General features: G+C 37.6%; 1 protein-coding gene across 2 annotated transcripts in view; it reads left to right on the forward strand.

Annotated features, from left to right (window-relative positions):
* The window catches only part of LOC127410695 (kelch-like protein 29), a 174,852-nt gene extending 147,646 nt beyond the window's left edge, over positions 1–27,206 (forward strand). For both annotated transcript variants that reach the window (XM_051645862.1, XM_051645864.1), the window contains exons 11-13: positions 324–517; positions 16,119–16,263; positions 24,898–27,206. In XM_051645862.1, the coding sequence (XP_051501822.1) occupies positions 324–517; positions 16,119–16,263; positions 24,898–25,081 (523 nt within the window). In that variant the 3' untranslated portion in view covers positions 25,082–27,206. The remainder of the gene's footprint in view (positions 1–323; positions 518–16,118; positions 16,264–24,897) is intronic.
* Positions 27,207–27,240: the final 34 nt, after the last annotated feature.

Here is a 27,240-nt window from a genome sequence, read left to right on the forward strand (position 1 = left end):
TGTTAGGGCTTCATTTATTCCAAGCATTTCTTTTTTTCTTTTGGTATTGGGGAGAAATATGACCCGGACATGTTCTTTGACAAGTTTTCATGACAGATTCACCCTTGCATAATTCTCACTATAACCTATAGTATTTATTACAACTGTTTAAATGCAGACATTAGCTTACCAAGCACCAGTACAGAAACTCATCCAAACCTTTGCAATATACTGATTATGAAAAATGTACATTATTTTATCTAAATAAAAGGCATGTTGAATTTTGAATTGTTGTTGTTCTTTGTAAAGTTTATTGAGTAACATTTATTTGATTTCTCTTCCAGGTATGACACCATCACAAACCAATGGGAGATGGTCGCCTCTTTGCCCAAACCTGTCCATTCAGCAGCAGCGACAGTCTGTGGTGGAAAGATCTATGTGTTTGGAGGAGTGAACGAGGCTGGTCGCTCTGCTGGAGTTCTACAGTCTTATGTACCTCAAACCAACACCTGGAGCTTCATTGAGTCGCCCATGATCGGTAAGAGCGCCCCAGAATTTTTTAACTGTCTGACTGCAAAGACTTCTGCTAAGCTGCTGTCTCTTGGATTTAATCATTTCTGTCTAGTTTACACCGATTGTTTAATTGTCTCATTCAGCGGTCAGATCTTTCTGAATAATGACCACACATCCGGGGATAAAGTGATATGTCACCTGTCATCCGGTTATTGCAAGTCATCTTCCCTGCTTCTCATATGTAATAAGAAAGCTAATAAAATAATTTAAAGTTAAATCAATATTTGGCAAGTAGTCCTGTAATAAGCAGGATAATGAGAAGTCATTATTACAATATAAACACTAAAAGAACTTTGATGCAAACCGGAGGTGGAATTCAGCTGTTTCTGGAGACTCTGTGGTCTCTTTTTTTCTCACATAATTTCCATTTATATCAATATTCCATGTCCATGTAATAAGTTAATTGGTAGATAGCCATGTAATAAGCAGGATAATGTACAGTCAGCTGGTCATTATCGCAAAATAAACCCCATGAGTTTGATTCAAGACCCCTCCTCTTCGTACCATATTATCCCATTGATAATGCCGCTTAATTCTGTATTTTATAATCCGTTGTATGTTTTCATGAATAATCATAACCACAGTTATAATACACTACACTTTTACACTCTTTGAAGAAAATGCAAGTAAAGCTATATGTAATTGTGGTTAACATATTCATGAAAATATATAATGCATCACAATAATTATAAGGCATTTTAAAACCTCTTAAACTCTGCGGAGTGTGGAGGTGTTATATGGCAAGCCATTTTATAACTTAAGATGCATAATTTAGGCATATGTCGCATTATTTGAAAGCTCAGAATCTGAACGTTTCAGAGAACTCCAGTCACTTTTGCATTTAGTTACATAAAGTAACAAAATAAGGCCTGAAAACATTTGTGGCAAATTGGCCCCACCTTGAGGTTATGTTGTTGAAATTTTAAAATGAATATAAAAGTCCTTCACATAGCACTTAAATAGACAAGTCATATATCAAATGAAAGCTTTCATTCTCATGAAGGTGACTGTTTAATTTGTTGCCATAATACCACAGTTTGAATTATTTTCAAAAATATAACAAAGGGAAATTTTATTTCAGTAATGCATAAAATGCAAACATATGGATGCTGACCACTGATCTGTAAGCCCCAAATAGCCTCAAAATTTATATCAAATCTTACCTTGGGTTGTTAGCTTTAAAATGAGTTAAAGAAATTACTTGTTAACTTGTTTGTTAGCTTGCTTGGATGAATAATCCAGTGTTGTGAACAAAATATGAATTTGGTAGAAAAAGTATGAGAAACAAATCATCAGCAAAATAGGTTCTCATCAATAGAAGATGATTTGTTACACATCATTGTAAAGCTGGGATTCCCTGCTTTCCGATGACACCTAGATAGGCCTAACCCAGGCCTCAGAAGTCAAGATATTCAACAAAACAGTGTGGAAGCTCTCAGCACTTCAAAAAAGACTTGTTGTCTATGGGTGAGGGCTAAAATGTCTTAGAGTACCACCTACATTTCAGATCAGTATAATGTGATGGAATGTGATAGAGGGGAAAAAAAACAATTCTAGTACTTGCTGCCATCCAGTGGAATAAAATAAGATTTAAACAGAAGACACAGAACTGAAATGGCATGCTTTTAAACTTTAGACATAATAAAAAAATAAAAAATAAAAGAAAATCCCCCAAAAATATGTTTATCATAAAATTGTAAACATATACAATGTTATTTCTTCATTATTGCAATCATTTCTTAAAATATAGGGGGTTATCTGTAAAATGAGATAATTTTTTATGAAATTTGTCTCACTGTATGTGTGAACAGGGAGCTTTTAAACTTGAATGTGAAAAATTTCAGGCGGCAGCCCAAAGATCCTGCAGAGTATAAGAGGTTTATGTTAACAAAAATGAATCGAGATGACATGAACACATTTACAAAGGTAACTGGAAGTAAGATAGATGTTAGACACGTTAGATGACACTATTAAAATTAAAGGGCAAAACAGTGTCGAGCACCATGCATGAACGAGCCCAGATACGTCTGAACTTTGTCTAAAGTTTTCATCAAACAGTAGTGAAACTTTGAGAAACTAACTTTATAGAATTGCACTAGTTTTGGATTTCATTAGTATTTGGCATTTTGACACACTCCAGATATATATTGAGCATGTAGGTGAAGAAATGCCCCGCGGGGGGGAGGTGGAAGCCGCTCTGAGGGACGCACAACAGGTGTAGCTGAGGTGTTTCATTAGAGGTGGAAAGCAAGCGCTTCCCCATTAGTGAAGAAATAATGAGTGTGGATTTAAAAAAAGACAGCTATAGTACAACTGCCCTAAAACCAGTTTTATCTGTCAGTTTTACAGAGTAAAATGCATTTCTTTTGGATTTCTACCTGCATGCTGCTTTGTGATCAAATATCGTTCACAAAAATAGAGGCCTCATGGAAAGTGACTGTATGGTACTACTGTAACACCATAGCATAACCAGGCTGCTAACAAGATACGACATGAAATATTACACGACACAATCACAGCAGAACATATTCGATGAAGCGTGATTTTTTTAGACCAATAAGATTTGACTGTGTTTGGGGCTACACCAAAAAAAAAAAAAAAAAAAAAAAAAAAATATATATATATATATATATATATATATATATATATATATATATATATATATATATATATATATATATATATATATATAGAAACGAAGCGACCTTCAAAACGGCCTGTCGCTCAACGCTTGTGACCATTTCATTGCGTCTGACTGGCCATTTATACCAAACGTGTTTGATTGTTGGTGCCAGATGGGCTGGTATGAGTATTTTTGTAACTGCTGATCTCCTGGGATTTTCACACACAACAATCTCTAGAATTTACTCCGAATAGTGCCAAAAACAAAAATATCCAGTGAGCGGTGGTTCTGCGGATGGAAACGCCTTGTTGATGAGAGAGGTCAACAGAGAATGGTCAGACTGGTTTGAACTGATAAAGTCTACGGTAACTCCAATAACCGCATCGTATAATTGTGGTGAGAAGAATATCATCTCTGAATGCTATTCTGAGATGTGGGTTGGCGCTACTTTGGCGGCATGAGAGGGACCTACACAATATTAGGCAGGTGGTTTTAATGTTGTTGCTGATCGGTGTATATGTAAGTTTAAGCACTTCTCAGCAGCGAGTGTCGGCATTTTTGTAAATAGATTTTCCGTTGTAAACCTTAACAACTGTTTTCAACCCCACTGAGATGCAGGTGTGCACTGATGGCTCTGTTATCCACTCGTAAGTGTGTGCTTAGTGCTTAAATGTATGTGTGTGGAAGTGTGTGTGAGAGCGATAAAGAGGGGTAGAGGGAGCGTGAGGGTGCTTTCCACAGATATTACAGATAATATAGAAATTGTTGTATTGATCAAGCCGCAGGGGTGAATTTACATCTCCGTGTGTGTGTGTGTGTGTGTCGGCATGTGTGAGTGGGTATGTATGTGTCAATGTCAGCGTGTGAGAGTGTGGGTGAGACGATTGCAAAAGAGAGAGTGAGAGAGGGAGCGCGAGGGTGTTTTTCAATAGAAATTGAAACAAATTTAGGATATTATAGACATTGTCATTCTTATCCGATGTACTTAACCAATGTCTTTGTATTAATTGGTTATTTTGTTGTGGTAGCCTGTACGGCTCTTTGAAATAACTTCAGTAATTTGGCGAAGTGATGTGGAACCGTTATGCGATCAAGACCTGGAACTACTTCATAGCCGTGCATTTACTGGAAAATAATTGCACACCTTAGAACCTCTGTCAACCAATCAGAATTAAGCATTCAACAGACCCTTGGTATAAAATGCAAATATTCCGCTGTCTGATGCATCAGATGAGGCTCCTTCAAAAGGTTCGAACTTAGACCAGGGTTTGGCCTGGTGAATGACAAAACCACCCCATTCTAGGGGCAAAAAACATCTTTATCATTTGAGGGCTATTCAAAAGTAGCAGTGTACCAAACCTATTTTGCAAGTAACTCATTGCAAAAATGTTATTAGATTATGGTACATGTTATGTTCCAATCAGCATTGTCAACACGTCAATTTACTGTCGCTCCAGAGTGAACACATGTCAATTTAGAGCTCAGTTGATTGGCTCCGAAACGTTTGTGCCCAGAACTGAGCTCCCATGAGCAAAGATAACAGCATGCAGTTTGCATACTTCTGAGGTGCCAACCAAGCAACTGCCTTTAAGATGAGTGGGAAGAGACATCTAGGTATTATAGACCTCCTTTTTTCGAACAGTGAAACAAGGATTCATTTACGTTGTTTTAATAAAGGATCCAGGCAGCAAGATATGAGCGATCCTTACATTCAGTTCCAGAGCCAGCGGCAAACGTTCACTCATACACATGCAACTTAACACATTTGATTCCTCTGGAGTCGAACACCTACAGTTGTTTCGATGAATTGTTATTTCGATGAGCATTTAGAGCAGGTAACGAAAAGTTCAGAAACCACCGCTGACATCATACAGTGTTGAGAGTCTGTCTCAAAAGGGCATGTGCGTGTGAGAATGAACATGATATTTTGATATTTTGAAGGGTTTGAGCAATCTGGAAAGGTCGAAGAAGATGTTAATTGTTGCAGGTATTGTTGTGTGAATGGATAATGAACTCTTGAGGGTTTCGGCTTGGGGAATAATGTTACGTCATCTCTTCTTTTTTCACCCAGGCACTTATTGATTTTGATGTTGCTATGGACATTGTGGCTTGAGGATCATGTGATTATTGCAGTCGTGTCTCCCACAGCATTAGTTTGTGTAAGAACCAGCGATGGCTCAGATTCAGAAGCATGGCAGCTTTCATTGCCGCCTTGTTTGAATTCTGCTCAATCGATAAAGCCATGGAAACAGTCAACATTAATAAAGGACTTAAAACAACATGGTGTAGCATCAAAAAAAGGCCTTGAAAGATTAATAGCAATAAGATCTGGGCTGGTAATGGAAATGTTGGTTCAAACCCAACAAAGAATGAATTTAAAACTCTCAATAGTGCCCTTTTGTGGAGGTACGGTGACACCATGCGAAGGGCAGACGTGTGAGAGACAGCTCTGCGCACTTTGCTAATTTTTTTAAAATTAATTTCATGATATAATCCAGTGAAATTCAATACACCCAGTTACACATTTACTGTTTGAGGTAAACATGGCAAAGAAGTCAAAATCCTCGGGCTCTGGAGACATTAAAAGACACTTACGGGTTCAAGATGAAAGCCCAGACAGGCCTGTGGACCAGGGACTCGATCTGGATGGCGTGGCGGGAGAAGAAATCCAGCGTCAACTGTCCAACATGTCAGTGATGTTGACGAAGGTACTTGCGGACTTGGAGGATCTCGCTGTAATACATCGATCGATTACAGCGATGGAAAAAAAATTCTCTGAGCTAGTCACAAGAGTGACAGATGTTGAAAAACGAATCGATTATTTGGAGTCATCAGAGAGGGAATTAGCCGCTAATCCGCCCACGTCCAAAGTTGATTTGGAATGTGTGCTTGAAAAGCTTGAAGATCTTGAGAATAGAAGCCGCAGGAATAACATTCTAATTGTTGGAATTCCTGAGCATGAGGAGGGCAGAGATATGGTGAAATTACTAGAGGAGCTTTTCCCGAGTCTGCTCAACATAACAGGCCACAAGCTGGAAATCAAGTGAGCTCACAGAGTCCCAGCTCACAGATCTGCTGAGGGAGGAAGGCCCCGATTTGATTCTGGCCAAATTTTTAAAATCATCCGATAAAGATCTTGTGTTGCGCCAGGCGAGGAGCAAAGGAAAGCTTTCTTGGAAGAATTACAATATTTTCTTGTTCCCGGACTTTGCGAACTCGACAAGAGAGAAACACGATCGGTTTAGGGAATGCAAGAAACTCTTACATCAGCGGAAGATCACTTTTGCTCTGATGTTTCCAGCCAGACTGAGAGTAAACACCAAGGACGGCAGCAAATTATTTATCTGTCCCAATCAGGCAATGTCTTTTATTGAAACAATGGGTGAGTAACCATTGGGAGTTTTTCTTGTGAGTGGATTGACTCACTGTACATACTCTAGCTTTTGGAGGAAGCTGGGCGCCATTTTTGTTTCCTTTTGCATTGGCTCCGCCGAGTGGTTAGAGTTTGTTTTGTTTTGTGGATTAACACTTTTCCGTAAAGAAACTTTTGCATTGACGGAAGATCACTTTTACAATGAACAGATGACCGCAAAGTATCTACATGCCCACACAAAGGATGTCTTTTATAAAGTTGGCGGACTGTGTAAATCATGGGATATACTTTTATGCGGCCTCGAGTGGACTCTTGACCATCCGAGGACCGGGATGCGCGTTTCGTTTCCTTTTGTGCTGGTCCCGCCTAGCGGTTGGAGCTTGTTTTGTTAAATAACACTACTTCGGGACAGTTATGGATGAATCTGTCAGTTCCTTGTGCTTATGCCTCCTGTTGGCTGGAGTATGATTTGTGGAGTATTTTCGTGGGACATTGGAATGATTGTCATCTGCTGCACTCATCAGCTGGCTCACTGAAGATTCGTTTGTCTGTCCGAGGAAACTGAACGGCTTTATATTGGCTGGAATTTGTTTTGTGAAGGAACACACCTTTGAGACAGTTCTGTGAATGAGTCTACATGTTCTTTGTGTTTATTCTGCCTATTGGCTGGGATTTGTTTTACAAAATATTTGATGTTATGTAATTTTGCCTTACAAATTTGTGAGGCAAAATTGAGCAATCCGATGGCAAAGTTGTCATGGGGGCTCTCGTAGGCATACGTGGACTCTTTGAGTTTAAAGGGATTGACGCCGGTTGGCGCTTTCGTGCACGGGGTTAATGCGTACATTTAGTTTTTTTTCTGTTTGTTTTGTTCGGGGGGAAGTATGGGGTTTTATTGTTGCATTAATGTTGAAATGTGGTCTTCATAATTTTGTTTTTGACACAATTCATTTTCTCTATTATATCAAAATGTCAAATGTTAATATGAGTGTACTATCTCTCTCCACATGGAATGTGAATGGGTTGGGGCACCCCATAAAAAGAAGGTTATTTCTTTTCTTAAACGTAAGAAATATGATACAGTGTTTCTTCAAGAAACACATCTTTCCCCACAGGAAGCTGAAAAATTTGGGAAGATATGGGGTGGACATGTTTTCTTTAGTGCTGGCTCAAGTAAGGGCAGGGGTGTCATTATATTGGTATGTAAACATTTACAATTCAAATTTCTCAAACAGTTTAAGGATAAATTAGGAAGTCATTATTGTTTTAGCAGAAATTCAGGGGCAAAGTCTGATTTTGGCTAATATTTACGCACCTAACGCTGATGATTGCAAGCCGCTGGCACCCCTCATGATATAATTTTGGGAGGAGACTTTAATCTTTTGATGGATTCAGTCCTTGATCACAGTGAAGCAAAAGTGTGTAAGCCCCCTAGAGCAACTGACGCTTCACAGGATGTGTTAAAATCTTGGTCTTACAGATATTTGGGGACTTTTGAACCCATCTGGTAGAGACTATAAATTTTTTTCATCAGTACATTAGATTTATTCTAGAATAGATTTTTTTTTTTTATATCCAAATCCCTCATTTCATTTGTTGTTGATTGCTCAATTGGAAACATTTTAGTCTCGGATCACGCCCTGGTGAGTTTAGAGGTGTTGCCATATACAGAGAAAAAGAAATCATATAGTTGCCGCCTTAATGTATCCCTTTTGTAAAATCCTGATTTCCAACAAATGTTAAAGACTAAAATCAGTGTTTATATGGAGACCAACTGGTCCTCGGTATCCTCTGTGGGCGTGGCTTGGGAGGCACTTAAGGCAGTTCTTAGGGGTCGGATCATACAGTATGCCTCATTCACCAAAAAATCCAAAGCACGAGAACTCGTGGAGTTGGAAGGAAATATTAAAAGTGCAGAGGCAGAGCTGAAGCGGCGTATGTCATCTGATGGCCTCAGAGAATTGACCTGATTGAAATATAGATATAGTACTATTTTGTCGCAGAAAGTGGAGTTTTGGTTATTCAGGGCAAGACAGTCATACTTTGAGTCAGGTGACAAAGCAGGGAAGCTTTTGGCTAGATATATAAAGCAGAGAGAGTCTCTTTCTATCATTCCCTCAGTGAAATCTGCTGGTGGTGAAAGTTTTACCTCAGCCATTGATATTAATAATGCCTTTAAAGGATTCTATCTTGATCTTTATAGTTCCACGGCTTCGTCTACTGATGGAGATATTAGAAATGTTGTGGAACCATTAGATATTCCTAAACTGAAGACTGAGCAAAAAAACGCTCTTGATTCTGAGATAAACTTTGAGGAGCTTGATGAGGTAATTAAGTCCCTACCTACTGGCAAGGCTCCGGGGCCAGATGGTTTTGCCGCAGAATATTTTAGATCTTATGCTACAGAACTGGCTCCACTTTTGTTAGAAGTTTATACTGAATCATGAAAAGCTTCCTCCAACCATAACATAAGCCCAGATCAGTCTGATTCTTAAAAAGGACAAAGATCCAAGCGAGTGTAAAAGTTACCGTCCAATCTCCCTGATCCAACTAGAGGTAAAAATATTGTCAAAAATTTTGGCTAACCGATTAAGTAAAGTTATGACATCACTTATACATATAGATCAGGTGGGGTTTATTTGGGGGCGCAGCTCTTCTGATAACATCAGGTGTCTCATCAATATCATGTGGTCAGTAGCGAATGATCAGTCTCTGGTTGCTGCCATCTCTCTTGACGCCGAAAAGGCGTTTGATAGGGTAGAATGGGATTATCTTTTTAAGATTTTGGAAATGTATGGGTTCGGGAGTACATTTATTGGTTGGATTAAGTTACTTTTTAAACACCCTGTAGCACCGGTACAAACAAATGGATTAATTTCAGATTATTTTATTCTGAATAGGGCCACTCGGCAGGGTTGCCCTCTTTCCCCATCACTGTTCTGTCTTGCCCTGGAACCATTAGCAGCCGCGATAAGAAAGGAGGATGATTTTCCAGGGGTGATTGCGGGAGGTGTGGCGCATAAATTCTGCTTTACGCAGATGATATTTCATTATTCGTCTCCGACCCCACTAGATCTATGCCTTGCCTCCACAGAATTATTAATTCCTTTTCCAAGTTCGCAGGATACAAAGTCAATTGGTCTAAATCCAAAGCTTTGTCTTTAACAGCATGCTGTCCAGTAATGGCCTTCCAGCCGGCGCCTTCCAGTGGCCCAAACAGGGCATTAAGTATTTGGGAATTTTATTCCCAGCAAATTTGTCTGATTTAGTCAGAGTTAATTTTGATCCCTTAATAAAAAGGTTTTCGAATGATGTGGACAGGTGGGTTTCATTACACTTAGTGATGATTGGGAAGGTTAATGTAATTAAAATTAATTGTATTCCAAAATTCAACAACCTGTTACAATCTCTCCCTATAGATGTCCCCCTCTCTTATTTCAAGCAATTTGATAGCATAGCGAAGTCCTTCATTTGGAATGGTAAACGTGCCAGGTTAAATTTCAATAAGTTACATAGGCCGATTGACAAAGGTGGGTTAGGCCTACCCAAGATTTAGTTTTATTATAATGCATTCGGTCTCAGATATTTGGCTCATTGGTTGCTTCCACCTGAGAGAACCCCTCCCTGGTTTTGTATTGAAAAGGAAGCTCTTGCCCCATCTCGCCTCTGCATAGCCTTTCGATAAAATTAATCGGAGACGTTAAGTCACACCCCGTTATTTTGCATTTACACTCGATATGGACAAAAGTGTCCAGAGTGTTTAATTCGGATATTTATTTAAAGTAGCCTCGAGCATATGGCAGAACCCTAAACTATGCATTAATAAGCCCCCTTTCTGTTGGTCGGATTGGATTGTGAGGGGGGTTAAAACACTTGGTGACCTATATGAGAGTGGAGTATTGAGACCTTTTGAAAATTTGGTTCAAAATTCTGGGATTCCCAGATCTCAATTTTATAAGTATATACAGCTGCGCCACCTAATCTGCACTGTTTTTGGGAGTGGCACGAACCCCCCTAATGCAGCAGATACTCTGGGAGTGGTGATTACGCTTTTAGAAAAGGTCATGAGGCATTAGTGTATTACTCCCTGCTAATTCAGAGTCTGGGGGACGGAGCTTTAAATTCCCTCAGAAGATTATGGGAGGAAGATTTAAATTTGGTTTTGGAGGAGGGAGTGTGGGCTAGGATTCTTAAAAACGTCAAGTCTGCATCTAGAGATGCAAGGGTGCGCCTTATGCAATTTAATATTCTACATAGATTGTATTGGACCCCTTCTAATTTGTATAGGCTTGGTCTTAAAGACACACCCACCTGCTGGCGATGCCATTTAGAAGATGGAGACACCATCCATGTTTTTTGGGGGTGTCGTAATATATAGGAGTTCTGGTTGAAGATCCAGAATTTTATGGCCGACATATTGGGTACTCGGATCTCCTTTTGCCCCAGGCTCTGTATTTTGGGTGACGGGGCGGTCATTGATGTAGGAGATAAGTACATGAAGAATTGGATCCTGGCCAGTGTTATGGTGGGCAGACAGGTTATCCTTAGAGGATGGAAGTCAGTTGGAGCCCTATCATTTTGTGAGTGGTGCGAAGAGGTGGGCAAGGTGGCAGCTTGGGACGAGTTGTCATATGAAAGGCAAGGCAACATGGATATATTCATCAGGAGGTGGGGCAGCTATTTGGCCTTTTTGGAGGGCTCTCGGGGAGGGGCAGTGGAGGGAGAGGTGTTGTTTTAAATGTGTATGTTGTGGCCTTTTTGTTTTTGAACATATATACTTTTTTTTAAATGTATTTCTAAATATTTTCTTCTGTTTTATTGTTTGTTTGTGTGTCTTTGTCAATTGTATTTGACCACTGGGGTATCTGTTTGTGTTGGGTGGTGGGGTGGGGTGGGGTGGTTAATGTTCGGGATGAAGGGTTGTAAATAATATAATGTGATTCCATATATTCTGTTATTTTATATATATATATATATATATATATATATATATATATATATATATATATATATATGTATATATATATATGTATATATATATATATGTTATATGGAATCAATAAACTTTTAATAACAAAAAATTAATGCCCTTTTGTAATTTTTTTTGGATATTAAAGTCCTTCCAGGAAGTCAACTTCACAACTTTTTGTCATTTTGTCATTTCGCTGGCTGTATATATTACAGTTCACTATGGTATAGTCCATTAATTGTTATAATGTTAACCCATTGGAATTAAAAATATTTGCTTTGCACTGCTAAATGCACCTTAAAGAACCATAGTAAAACAGGTGGTAAAGCAAAAGGCCAAATGATGACATAAATTTAATCAAGAGTGAGACTTCCAGGAGCAATGGCCACTAATCATGTATAATATGTAATAAACGTGCAACAAACAAAGTAATGCAATAAACATGAACTAAATATAAAACACCCGTATATGCATACCGGATAACAAAAATAAGAATAAACTTAAATATTTCAATAGAGTACAGTATAATCAAATATGATGGATTATGCAATAACTTTTGGGAATGGCCAGTTATTGGTTTCCACTGTAATATCAACATTAGTTTAACGTAAATGTACATATATTGTCTTGCTTAACAGATTATATATTTTCATAGTTAACTATAAGGTAATGCATACTTTTTACATTCAAAAAAAACTTATTTTTACAATATGTTACCATAAAATTGCATGTATTGTTTTGTTAAAAATAATATAAATTTTCACTGTTAACTATAAGGTAAATCATACTTTTTACTTCTAAAAAAAACATGGTAAAAAAAAAATAAATAAATAAATAAATATATATATAGCATTGTCTTGTTCAACATAATATACATTTTCACCATTGACTATAAGGTAAATCATGCTTTTTACTTCTAATTTATTTTATTTTTTTACAATATACAGTACCATAAAATTTCATGTATTGTCTTTTTAAAATATAATTTTTCACTGTACATGGTAAGGTGTGCTATGTACACTGAAACCAGTTAACTTTTTTGCTTAAGCATTTTTACAATCTTTTTCCGTTTGTATTTTTTACAGTAGGTGAAATTATTTTAACATTGATATTTTTTTTTTTTTTTCAGTTCACTTAAAATTGTGTCTCATACTGACTCATAAAATCCTCTTGAAGGTGGCCTGATATTACATATTGAAGTGAAAAACAATAAAAACTGCTGTGGAAAAGCTTATGTGGCAGTTTATGTATTTCAAATGTGATTTCGTCTCTCTGCCGTAACAGGTTTGACTTACAGCAGACAGGCCCAGCTGAGGCCGGACTCAGTGATCTGCCAAAGCTTTATCTCTGCCCGTCTGATCACCAGGGAACAACATTATCACCCTGGCCTTCTATAAATAACAGCACAAATCCCCCACTGGCACACTTATTGTGTTTGACAGGCAAGAAAACACTCTGGGATGCTCTCACGTCGCATTATGTTGTGTCATGTGTTTAACATGTAAATAAACTCGGCGTGGAGCTCAGCAGCCCATGGTCGTGAGATGCATCAAGGGCCGTTCACACACACAGTGTTATGCAGTAACAAAGCGACGTGAAATAAATCAACTTTGCAATGGTGTCAAAATTTTATGCATTTTTTTGTTTGCCTGTTTCTTCAACAGCACTGCGCATTTCTAGAAATTAAAGATTTGTTAAAACATTTTTCAAACATCACTTGTCTCATATTTCATCTCAGTCATGCTCTTCACTGACACTTTTGTCGACTTGATTGACAAGTACACTAACTTTTGGAAAAACTTTATTTGTGGCAAAATTGTTTGGTGTGGTGGAAATGACGCCACAACTGCGGGACAGTCGTCATTTTTGAAAAATAAATATTGAAATGGTTTATATTCATTTGGCTCTTTGTTTTTTATTCTCATAATTTTAAACATGTAATTATTTGTATTTTTATGTTGGATTTTCGTAGTTTAATATTGGAAGTTTGGGTCTGGGACAAGAATAAAACAGTAAAATGTATACATATTAAAAGGCATTTGAAAAGTACCAAAAATAAATGACAAAGGCCTGGTAAATAGTTTCCAGGGCAGTTTTAATGAGAAAAAGAGAATTGAAATCTGTTACTTCTAATGAAAATGAACCCCTGGGACATTAAGTTACCCGAAGTTGAAGAAACACCCGTTTATAATAATATGCATTGAGCACGGCAGCAGTTTATAAATGCTTTCCCCTCAAGAATGTTCATTTTAGCAACAAGAAAGCCTTCCTTGTCAGATTAGAATTACATTTTATTTTTATAGACAGTATATCCCATTTGTGGTCAGATTTTCAAAGCTGCCATCTGTTGTGCAGCTCTCCAGTAACGTTACAGCAAAGATATTTAGCTGTTTTAGCCTTTTTTATGGAAGTGTGAAACTTAAACTGTAAACGAACCGCCACTGTTAGTGTTGACAGAAACAGAATTTGTGTAAGAGCCCTATTTACTAGTTGTGCCACCCCACTGCGGATGGCAGATTGACACTTCAGTGCCCAGCGGGTGGTGCCGGCCAAGTAAACACACACACACACACACTATGAAAGTGGCATCTGAAAAATCGTCCTCAAATATGTGCGGTTAAGCAGAGATCTGTATGCCAAAAGGAGATTAAAACAAGAAACATGGGGCCTGACTATTGCGGCGGCAATTTATTTGGTTAATCTCTTGGAAACGTGTCATAATTTATACCAAAATCAAAAGAGAAATAATAAATTGTGTTTTGAATAAAGAAAATGAAGCCTTGGGACATTAAGGAACATGTTTGGCTTTATTTTTAATAACAGTTAAGTCCCTGAATTCTCATTTCTGTAATATAGCCACACTGTTTAGTTAGTTCTCAATGGTGATTCTCAGAATATTCTCAAAAATTACTGTAATACAGTGATTAAATGCAGTTCAACAAATACTACCAGGATGTATAAATACTTCACAATAATTCTCATTTAAATATAGTACTAGAACATACCTACTTATTATTATTTATAGTTACTATTTTCCATATTTTAGAATAATATATTAAAGTCATCAATATTATGAAATAACACAAATGGAATTATGGGAATGGTATGGGAATTTTGCGGTGGCCTAAAAAGGTAAACAAATCAAAACGATCTTATATTTAAGCTTCTTCAAAGTCGCAAGTAGAAAAAAAAAGGGCTTTTCTTTCTTTTGATTTTCTTTTGATTTTTATGGATAATGGATCGACAGATGATTTTGCCGAAACCGATAATAAGGTGGTGGAATAGACCAAAAGCAGATTAATCGGTCTATGATTTTTAAAATCGATTTATAGAATGTTAAAATTTGTATTTTGTCTTTACTTACTGTGACGGGAACAGCTACAAGAGTCCAAATTGAATAAAATCCCAGATGCATTTTATTTTGCAGTCAAAATCCCAATAATATCCAGAAAAATGAAGATTTGGTGCACGTTTCCATATACTGTAGTAGCATTTTTCTTTGCATGTCCCCACTTCAGTTTAGAACACTTGATTTATCTAATCAAAATAAAATATGCATTAAAGTGAGGATAAAAATATGGATGAAAATGGTCAATTATTACAGATTTAGACAGAGCAAATCCCCACGAGGTGTCAGGAATTGGTTTTATTTTACCTCTTGAGGCCGCTGTTATACTGTAGAATCCCCAGGAGGACACAAATAAAAAATAAAACTATCTGCAACTATCAGCATAGATTTTTGACGATAACCAATATTTCCAAAAAGCAACTATCGGCACCGATTAATCGGTAAAATCGATATAGCCGTCTACCTCTAATTTTTGTTAGATTCACCCAGCCTAGAAGTGTGGTAATGTCTTAATTTTATCTTGAACATGAAGCATCAGTTACCTTTATTATATTACAGAAAGATCAAATATGTTCTTCTTTTCATGTTCGATATTGTACGGTTCACATGAGTGCACACTTCTATTGCTAACCATTATTTGTTCATCTCTTCCTGTTTTTTCTTGATCTGTTCTTGCTTTATCTGTAATATCTGCTCTTCCCAGGAGGATTCCCTCCAAATCTGAAAAGGTTTGGGATTTAATTAGCTCACTGTTCTTGATTCTTCAGCCGGTGAGGTTGAAGCCCCAGCTGTTGCGTAGATTGTGAATTCAATTAAATTATTTGCCACTCTCATCAATTATGTATGTGCTGTCTCCTGCTTGATTACTCAAATCAAAGGAGTTAAGCGCATTCATGCCAGATTATTGTGCTGGAACAGCGTTATTGATTTACAATTGGACAGTGAACAGAATGACCCCAGCTGTTACTTTTATTGCATATATTGTACAAATTAATAAATTATTGGCTGATTTTACGAAGGAATAAAGCACAATAAACCCATAAGCAATACTTATTGTTTACAATTGCTTTTCTCTGCTGTGAAATGGGCTTTTTAATCTTGTCTAAAAGATTATTAAGAAGGTGTAATGCTGTTTACAAAGTACAAAAAGAGCTGCAAACGCTGTGCGATGTTGACCCAGCCCATGGGTGTATCTACAGTTGTGACTCTAGAACGTATAGGGTGACTTATGTTTTATTTTTCCATCGTTCAGATAACAAATACGCCCCAGCCGTGACGTTGAATGGATATATATTCATACTGGGAGGAGCGTACGCCAGAGCCACCACCATCTACGACCCCAAGAAAGGAAACATCAAAGCAGGACCCAATATGAACCACTCAAGACAGTTCTGCAGGTATCCAGCTCATTAACCAGAAGTTAATTTTTGATTTGACCAAAGAATTGAGGTTGATTGCCAACATCTGAGCATGGTGATATCTCAACGTTATAAACCGATATATCGTCCAGGCTTGATATTTGGCCATTTGGAGGTTATAGGAATATTCCGGGTTCAACAAAGATCTCAATCATCAGCATTTGTGGCATAATGCATCAGCAAAGTGTCAATTTGTAGGCAAACCCTGAAGGCTTATTATTTGTTATTTGGATTTTTGAGTAAAATAAGGTCTGAGGTAAACTTGACAATACATGGACGTTTTGCCCTACAACATAGATTACACACAGTCATACCTCAAACGGGAATATTTGGAGCCACCGTATGTTTTTAAAAAGTACGTTGCTACAATACATCTTCAAAATTCACATTAGAGGTTTGAATGTGTGTAATTTATATTGTAGAGCAAAACGTTTATGTATCTTCAAGTAATGTTTACCACAGACCTTATATTACTCATCAATCCAAAATTGCCATTATAAAAACCCAGAGGAAAATCCCGAGGGAACCCATGGCAAATTAGCCTACCGGGGTTTTGGACTACAACCTGAAAAGCTCTATAACTACAAGATGTCATCATTATATATGTTAACATGATTTTACTGTAATAAAATAAAGAATTTAGCAGCATTACAGTGTTCACCAGATAACAGGGTTTAGCAACGTTACATCATATTGGCAATGAAGTTGCCACAACACAGTGTTGTCACGATACTAAAATTTCACCAATTTTGGTACCACAGGAAAAATACTGTTGGTAATATGCTATTGAACACACTCCTTTAGACTAGTAAAATGTTACATTTTGATGTAAATATTACATTAAAACAACAGCATGTTTCCTTCAAGTTTTGCTCAATTAAGTAAACATGGCTTCAGATTTTTTAAGTGCGAATCTATGAAATCTTTTTTGCATTTTATTTTTTTTATTCTATTTATATTTTTCCCAAATTCAACATTTTCCTATTTTAAAGTTTAATTCAATTTAATCATCAAAATTGTTTCTAATCAAATGAATTTAATCTAAAACATGTAATTTAGAACATAATCTAAAACACAAAATTGCTCTTATTTTTGTCAAATAAAGTGCTGCACAACAGAGCATCACATTACAAATAAAAACATTTATGAAAACGTCAATTCAGTACAACAGCACTCTTGCTTGTGAGATATAAGTTAAATAATGATAATAATAATAATAAGAAGAAAATAAATTTTACTAGTAATATATTTATGCGGCAGTTTCTTAAAATACAGCTTTTATTTTGAATAGAACTTTTATTTTGACATGAAGATTCTGTGCTTTTGACGGTAAGTTCACACTTCCCAAGAAGACGCTGGTTATATGACCTAGTGTGGCTATTTAAGTGCAAAATGCTGTGATTTAATTATATAAATATATAGTCTGCAGGCGCTGCACACGTCACAGTAAATGAGCGCTCTTTTCTGTCATCTACCACAACAAGTACAGCACTTGCGATGCTCATAAAATGTGTTTTCAGTATATGAGCGGCTTCAAACATTCACTTTGCAGTGCGAAGCACATGCAGACTATATATTTATTTTATCAAATCACATCCACTTGGGGTTTCATAACCAATCTAGGACATACCACAATTTAAATTTGATTAATTGTCCATTTCTATGTAAAATTAGTATTAGGTGAGCGTGTAAGCAGTTAAAAGCAGCCTAGTGTCAATCAGACAGCGTGCAGGGATTGAATTGAGTTGGTGCTTGGTATTAGTGGTACCGCAGAAACACTGGAATCATTTCTGTATCTTTTTTATGTTAGTAACATTACTTTTGACATCACTATTCACACAACTAGGTTAGCAAGCGAATTTATCGCACTAAAATCATGTCAACATGTATAATGTTTATGTCTTGTGGCTATACTTTTGAAACAGTGTGTATTTGAATGTTTATGGACCTGCCCAATTCATTTTTTTTTCATAAAAAACAATTGAAACAATTTCTTGCTGAAATCATCAAATATGCCACAATTGCTGCAGATTTAACTTAAAGGGATAGTTCACCCAAAAATGAAATTCACAAATCATTTACTCACCCTCATTCTCTCCCAGATGTGCATGACTTTCTTTCTTCTGCAGAACACAAATGGAGATTTTTAGAAGAATATCTCAGCTCTGTTGTTCCATACAATGCAAGTGAATGGGTGCCAAAATTGTTAAGCTCCAAAATCCACATAAAGGCAGCATAAAAGTAATCCATACGACTCCAGTTGTTAAATCCATGTGTTCAGGTACGATATGATAAGTGTGGGTGAGAAACAGATCAATATTTAAGTCATTTCTTATCACAAATTCTTCTCCCTGCCCATTAGGGGGCGATATGCACGAAGAATGTGAATTGCCAAAAACAGAAGAAGGAGAAAGTGAAAGTGAAGGAAAAGTGACTGAAATATTGATCTGTTTCTCACTCACACCTATCATATCATTTCAGAAGATATGGATTTATCCACTAGAGTCATCTGGAGTAACTTGTAAGTTGCCCATATGTGGATTTTGGAGAGTCAAACTTTTGGCACCCATTCACTTGCATTGTATGGCCCTACAGAGCTGAAATAGTCTTCTAAAAATCATAATTTGTGTTCTGCTGAAGAACGAAAGTCATACACATCTGGGATGGCATGAGGGTGTGTAAATGATGAGAGAATTGTAATTTTTGGGTGAATTATCCCTTTAACTTGTATTGAACCTGGAAATTAGTGTCAATCTCAAAGTGTACCAAATGATTTGTCAATAAATAATGCACAACATTTTAGTGAATTTGAGTTCATAATGTGAAAAAAGTAAATTTTTCAAGGTATATATATATATGTACATCTCAAATGCTATAATTAAATTGTATTAGCCTAAATCATACATTATGGCTAGTACAACATAAATAAATTGTTTTAAGAAACTGGATTTTCCCTTGTGGAAGATAAAATGACAAAAATATCCCATAGACGTACATTGTAGGAGTGACCCCTGCTACATCTAGAGACATTGTAGTCCACATTAACAACCACTCAGGACACCTTGGCAACCATGCACTACTCACATTTTCTTCAGAAAAGGTAATGTTTGTTCATTGCTACCAACAAGGTCTGACTTTGGTTTCAGCTGGTCAAAAATTGCACTAAAAGCTTGCTTTTACAGTTACTTAACAGTTTTGTCACACCATCCAGCCTCTCTTGTATGAAATATAGGATGTTCTCTGTTCTGAAAGGCAGTTTTTTACACCCCTCAGTCTGACATAAAGCATAAAGAAAGTGATGTTAATGAACAGAATACTCTTTAATAACCATCATCAAGTAAATGTAGGTTGATCCATTGTTCCAGTTTAAACAAAAAACCCTGCTCGCTCCTAAGACTCTATTTGGTGTCCCTCAGGGTTGGGCTGTGGGCTCGATTTGGTATTCACAGCAGACAGCGTAATTAGCTCAGCGGCAGATGAAGTACGGACGAGCCGCAGAACAATCGCTACTGCAACACACACTGACAGACACTTTTACTGTGTATATGAGATACAAATATGTGTTCCAGGAACGACACGTCAGCTTCAGTCACAGTCCCACAAGTTTCTGTGTTAGCATTTTGAAACCTGTCGAGGGGCTGAAACGAATACGGCAAAAAGTAGATTAGGAGGTAGATTTGTCTCATTTGTCTGTTAGACAGTTTTACAATAGAAAAGTGTTATAAAAGCTATTATGATTCTATGAAGTCTTTGTTGCAAATTATATTTGCATGATAATGGGTGAAAAGTTGGATTGACAAATAATTTACTTTTTAGAATTTTGCCCTTTTTGCTTTAATGACACCATACTTGAACTGACATGAACAAAACCTGATGATCATGTTATCCAGCCTGATCTGAGAAGATAAAAGAGCATCTTGTGTGCTTCAATGGAAACAAGGAAATATGACCATCTGCACAAAGAAGTTCTCGAAACCTGCACCGCCAAATTTTAAACCCGAAACCGAAATCTCTTACTCTCATTATGATTTCTTCTCCAAGTGAGTACAGTTGAAGTCAGAAGTTTACATACACCTAGGTTGAAGTCATTAAAACTAATTTTTTAACCACTCCACATATTTCATATTAGCAAATTATAGTTTTGGACATCTACTTTGTGCATGACATGAGTAATTTTTCCAACAATTGTTTACAGACAGATTGTTTCACTTTTAATTGACTATATTACAATTCCAGTGGGTCAGAAGTTTACATACACCAAGTTAACTGTGCCTTTAAAAAGCTTGGAAAAGTCCAGAAAATTATGTCAAGCCTTTCGGCAATTAGCCAATTAGCTTCTGATAGGCTAATTGGCTAATTGGAGTCAATTGGAGGTGTACTGATTTGGAGGTGTACCTGTGGATGTATTTTAGGCCTACCTTCAAACTCAGTGCCTCTTTGCTTGACATCATGTGAAAATCAAAAGAAATCAGCCAAGACCTCAGAAAAAAAATTGTGGACCTCCACAAGTCTGGTTCATCCTTGGGAGCAATTTCCAAATGCCTGAAGGTACCACATTCATCTGTACAAACAATAGTACACAAGTATAAACACCATGGGACCACGCAGCCATCATACCGCTCGAGAAGGAGGCACATTCTGTCTCCTAGAGATGAACGTAGTTTGGTGCGAAAAGTACAAATCAATCCCAGAACAACAGCAAAAGTCCTTGTGAAGATGCTGGAGGAAACAGGTAGACAAGTATCTATATCCACAGTAAAACGAGTCCTATATCGAAATAACCTGAAAGGCTGCTCAGCAAGGAAGAAGCCACTGCTCCAAAACCGCCATAAAAATCCAGACTACAGTTTGCAAGTGCACATGGAGACAAAGATCTTACTTTTTGGAGAAATGTCCTCTGGTCTGATGAAAAAAAAAATGGAACTATTTGGCCATAATGACCATCATTATGTTTGGAGGAAAAAGGGTGAGGCTTGCAAGCCAAAGAACACCATCCCAACCGTGAAGCATGGGGGTGGCAGCATCATGTTGTGGGGGTGCTTTGCTGCAGGAGGGACTGGTGCACTTCACAAAATAGATGTCATCATGAGGAAGGAAAATTATGTGGATATATTGAAGCAACATCTCAAGACATCAGCCAGGAAGGTAAAGCTCGGTCTCAAATGGAACTTTCAAATGGACAATGACCACAAGCATACCTCCAAAGTTGTGGCAAAATGGCTTAAGGACAACAAAGTCAAGGTATTGGAGTGGCCATCACAAAGCCCTGACCTCAATCCGATAGAAATTGTGTGGGCAGAACTGAAAAAGCGTGTGCGAGCAAGAAGGCCTACAAACCTGATACAGTTACACCAGTTCTGTCTGGAGGAATGGGCCTGTGTGCAATTCTCTCTATTATTCTGACATTTCACATTCTTAAAATAAAGTAGTGATCCTAACTGACCTAAGACAGGGAATGTTTTCTACGATTAAATGTCAGAAATGTGAAAAATGTGTTTAAATGTATTTGGCTAAGGTGCATGTAAACTTCTGACTTCAACTGTATGTGTTGCAATAAGCCTTATTTTATTTAAATATGCAACTTTTGTTACAGTATCGTAAAAGTAAAAATACAAGGCACGTTAGCTTACCGTTTATCAAGCGCTGAAACTTTGATAAGTGAAGAACAATGTGGAATCATGGGTAACAGTGTAACAGTCACATGAAATCCTGAACTTCATCAAATGTCAAATTTTCGTGATACCTGCCCTGAAAAAGCTAGATATACCGCAACTAATGAAACAGAACGCAGATGTCTCGAGACTCAGTTTTGAGTTTGAGTTTATTTTATATTTTTAGAAGATTAAACCTCTTTTTAAAGGAATGTTCCGGGTTCAATACAAGTTAAACGCAATCAGCAACATTTGTGGCATAATGTTGATTACAATAAAAATCTATTTCGACTTGTCCCTCCTATTCTCTAAAAAAAAAAAAGCAAAAATCAAGGTTCCAGTGAGGCACTTACAATGGAAGTCAAAAAATGTTAACGGTATGATATCATCTCTTTGCTAATTTTGGTACCATTTTACAGTATGTTGCCATTAGCAAAATGTAAGTAAGTGTTAAAGGTCAGTGTTTAAACAAAGATTTTGTATGAACTATAAGATTAATGACTAATGTCTTTGAAGTCCATCCTGGATTAACTGCAGAAGTTGTCATCAACAAGGCATTTCTGTCCACAGAACTGCCGCTCACTGGATGTTTTTTAGTTTTTGGCACCATTCGGAGTAAATTCTAGAGACTGTTGTGTGTGAAAATCCCAGGAGACCAGCAGTTACAGAAATACTCAAACCAGCCCATCTGACACCAACAATCATTCATGTTATTATCTAATCAACCAATCGCGTGGCAGCAGTGCATAAAATCATGCAAATACGGGTCAGGAGCTTCAGTTAATGTTCACATCAATCATCAGAATGGGAAAAAAATATGATTTCAGTGATTTGGACAGTGGCATGATTGTTGGTGCCAGATGGGCTGGTTTGAGTATTTCTGTAACTACACATGCATAACAGTCTCTAGAATTTACTCCAAATGGTGCCAGAAACAAAAAACATCCAGTGAGCGGCAGTTCTGCGGACAGAAACACCTTGTTGATGAGAGAGTTCAACAGAGAATGGCCAGACTGGTTCGAACTGACAAAGTCTATGGTAACTCAGATAACCACTCTGTACAATTGTGGTGAGAAGAATATCATCTCTGAATGCTGTTTTGGGCACGAGGGGGACCTACACAATATTAGGCAGGTGGTTTTAATGTTGTGGCTGATCGGTGATATACACTATATTGCCAAAAGTATTCGCTCACCCATCCAAATAATTGAATTCAGGTGTTCCAATCACTTCCATGGCCACAGGTGTATAAAATGAAGCACCTAGGCATGCAGACTGCTTCTACAAACATTTGTGAAAGAATGGGCCGCTCTCAGGAGCTCAGTGAATTCCAGCGTGGTATTGTGATAGGATGCCACCTGTGCTACAAGTCCAGTCGTGAAATTTCCTCGCTACTAAATATTCCACAGTCAACTGTCAGTGGTATTATAACAAAGTGGAAGCGATTAGGAATGACAGCAACTCAGCCACGAAGTGGTTGGCCATGTAAAATGACAGAGCGGGGTCAGCGGATGCTGAGGCGCATAGTGCGTAGAGGTCGCCAACTTTCTGCAGAGTCAATCGCTACAGACCTCCAAAGTTCATGTGGCCTTCAGATTAGCTCAAGAACAGTGCGTAGAGAGCTTCATGGAATGGGTTTCCATGGCCGAGCAGCTGCATCCAAGCCATACATCACCAAGTGCAATGCAAAACGTCGGATGCAGTGGTGTAAAGCACGCCGCCACTGGACTCTAGAGCAGTGGAGACGCGTTCTCTGGAGTGACGAATCATGCTTCTCCATCTGGCAATCTGATGGACGAGTCTGGGTTTGGTGGTTGCCAGGAGAACGGTACTTGTCTGACTGCATTGTGCCAACTGTGAAGTTTGGTGGAGGGGGGATTATGGTGTGGGGTTGTTTTTCAGGAGCTAGGCTTGGCCCCTTAGTTCCAGTGAAAGGAACTATGAATGCTTCAGCATACCAAGAGATTTTGAACAATTCCATGCTCCCAACTTTGTGGGAACAGTTTGGGGATGGCCCCTTCCTGTTCCAACATGACTGCGCACCAGTGCACAAAGCAAGGTCCATAAAGACATGGATGAGTGAGTTTGGTGTGGAAGAACTTGACTGGCCTGCACAGAGTCCTGACCTCAACCCGATAGAGCACCTTTGGGATGAATTAGAGCGAAGACTGCGAGCCAGGCCTTCTCGTCCAACATCAGTGTCTGACCTCACAAATGCGCTTCTGGAAGAATGGTCAAAAATTCCCATAAACACACTCCTAAACCTTGTGGAAAGCCTTTCCAGAAGAGTTGAAGCTGTTATAACTGCAAAGGGTGGGCCGACGTCATATTAAACCCTATGGATTAAGAATGGGATGTCACTTAAGTTCATATGCGTCTAAAGGCAGATGAGCGAATACTTTTGGCAATATAGTGTATATATATATATATATTGTATATGTATATATGTATACATATATATGTTTAGTAGATCATATGTATATATCAATAAGTATTTATATATATTTTATATACAATATATCAAAAATATTTATAATAATAGGGTATTATTATATTATACTAATTTATAACTATAACCGAAGTTATACTTGAAAAACTCAGTCCAAAGCTAGATGGGTTGTCGGGTCCTGTTGGACATTTATTTTGGATCCCACAGAAGTCCAGGTGTAAAATCAGATTTCTTTGCTCTTTGAAACATTCTCAAATCATGCTGGATAAAATGATCATCAGGTTTTGTTCATGCTCCAATGCATGCTCTCTTTAAGGCATTGGGGGACTTACCAAATAGCCTACTAAAAATTTGAATGCAGCTTCTCAGTTGTTCTGCTGATAATATAATTTGTAATAAAAGTTTTATATTAAAGCATTTTCACTAATGGTCTCAGACTTTTGGACACCACTTTATATGTGGTTAGACATCAAGAAATGTGTCCTCAGATAATGTTCTCTTCATCTTCTACAGTGCTGTGGTGCTGGACGGTAAGATCTACGTGACTGGTGGTATCGTGAGCAGCGAGGGCCCAGCGCTGGGAACCATGGAGGCCTTTGACCCCTGTGCCAACATGTGGACACTACAGCAAAGCATGCCCTGCCCACTCTTTAGACACGGCTGTGTGGTTATTAAGAAATACATACAGAGTGGATGATGCTGACACATGTGAATATGACTCTTCTGCACATTCACGCCCGGGATTAGACGTGCTGATACAGAAGCCTGTCTCACTCTCTCTCACACACGCACCCACTGGGAATGTAGAAGCTGATCTGCTCAGTTGGGCGCACACGGGCCTTTATGTAATATAGCGCACCTGACAGAGCTGTCACTCCATGTTTGTCGTGGCTCTAGCCTTAAACTCTGTGGCCATTTTCACTGAAGTACGAAAACATTTTGCATTGAACTTAATTCCTTTTTATCACCATTCACAAATTTCAGTAGCAGTTTTTGCATTGCGGGAGTCGTCATTGCTAACTTTGTAATGTTTGCATCATTTTACTTTTCTTTGTTTTTTGAGCAAACGCACTTGAAAATTACACTGACTGGTTGCAGGAATCCGTGTAAGAGTTCACTCAGTCACACACAGAAGCACTTTTTAATACATGGACACAATGTTACGCACTGAAACCCTGAATGTAAGTGTACAAGCTTAAAGGAATAGTTCACCCAAAAATGAAAATTCTGTAATTGTGTACTCACCATTTTGTTGACTTTTTTTCTCCTTATGAACACAATAGGAAATGTTTTGATAAATGTTCATGCTGCTGTGACTAGGGGCTGTCAAGCTCCAAAAGTGCCAAAAAAGCACCATATATACCAACAATAGTCCATAGAACTCATGTGCAATATTTCCAGTCTTCAAAAGTCATACAAAAGCTTTCCATGATGAACAGATCAAAATTTAAATCATTATTCAGTGAAAATCTTGCCCTCGACTGCGGCCTTCAAATCGCATTCATGTTCAATGCTTAGTAGATTACTTATGAAATGTAATCTGGTATGATTACACATTGCACAAAAATTGTAATCAGTAAGGTAATCTTTTAGATTACACTTTCTAGGTAATCAAATATGGATTACTTTTAGATTACTTGTTGCATTTTTTTATGAAAATAAAATTTTACGTATATCAAGTAGAGGTCGACCGATAGTGGATTTTGCTGATACCGATAGCTAAGGTGGCAGAAAAAGGAAGATAACCGATTAATCGGCCAATAGTTTTTAAAATTGATTTTTAGAATGTTAACAAATTGTCTTAGTCTTTCCGTACTATGACGTCCAAAACTAATAAAATGCCAAAATGTTTATTGTGCAACACGCTCAACATGCCACGTGATAAGATGCGCGGATTGACGGTCTCAGACGCAGAGGCAACTGAGATTCGTCCTCCGCCACCCGGATTGAGGCGGGTCACTACGCTACCACGAGGATTTAGAGCGCATTGGGAATTGGGCATTCCAAATTGGGGAGAAAAGCAATTATCAACACAGATTAATCTGTAAAACAGATCTATTTGTCTACCTCTAAGATCAAGTACCAATTTACACTCCTTTCATTAAAGAAATATTCCAGGTTCAGTACAAGTTAAGCTCAATCAACAGCATTTGTGACGCAATGTTGATTTCCACAGAAATATAATTTCTACTCAGTATTGTTTTTGCATTGCACTTACAATGGAAGTGGTATACTGGGTGAACTATTCCTTTAATTAAATATATTTTAGTTTTATCTTAAGACACAAATTAATCAGACACAGGAAGAGAGTATATTAATGGGATTCTCTTACCATGAGGAGTTTGTGAACAATAACACAGATGGAAATAATCTCACCTCCCTTCGACACCATCCACTGGAAAATCTTTAATTTACGGGATCTTGGACTGGAATGTGAATGCAGACTGGATGCCTCAAACCGAACTGATGTGAAAGTTGTAGCTTTGATTTAGTTTCACATTTTTCTTGCACGCTGCCAAAGCACAAACAGGAAGTCAAAACAGGAAGTGTTTGCCTTTATTTCCTCTGCATTGCCAAACGGTGAAGATGGCACGACACGCTGTCCGACAGGGACAAACACTCTCAATCTCTGTAAATGAAAGTAAAGTTTATTTTAGAAACTATACGTGTTGACAAACTGTTTCTAGACAAATGTATAGTATGTTAAAGAAATGTATTGTACAAAAAAAACAAGCTGTTATTGTTTAAATTAATGATTTAGTGCGTAATCATTAATTAGAACAATAATACTCAAAATACAATGTACATTCTTAATGAAAGCATTATTGGTGTCTAATTTTTTTTATGACAGTATCT

Source organism: Myxocyprinus asiaticus, chromosome 20, assembly GCF_019703515.2.
Source record: "Myxocyprinus asiaticus isolate MX2 ecotype Aquarium Trade chromosome 20, UBuf_Myxa_2, whole genome shotgun sequence".
Lineage (NCBI taxonomy): Eukaryota > Metazoa > Chordata > Actinopteri > Cypriniformes > Catostomidae > Myxocyprinus > Myxocyprinus asiaticus.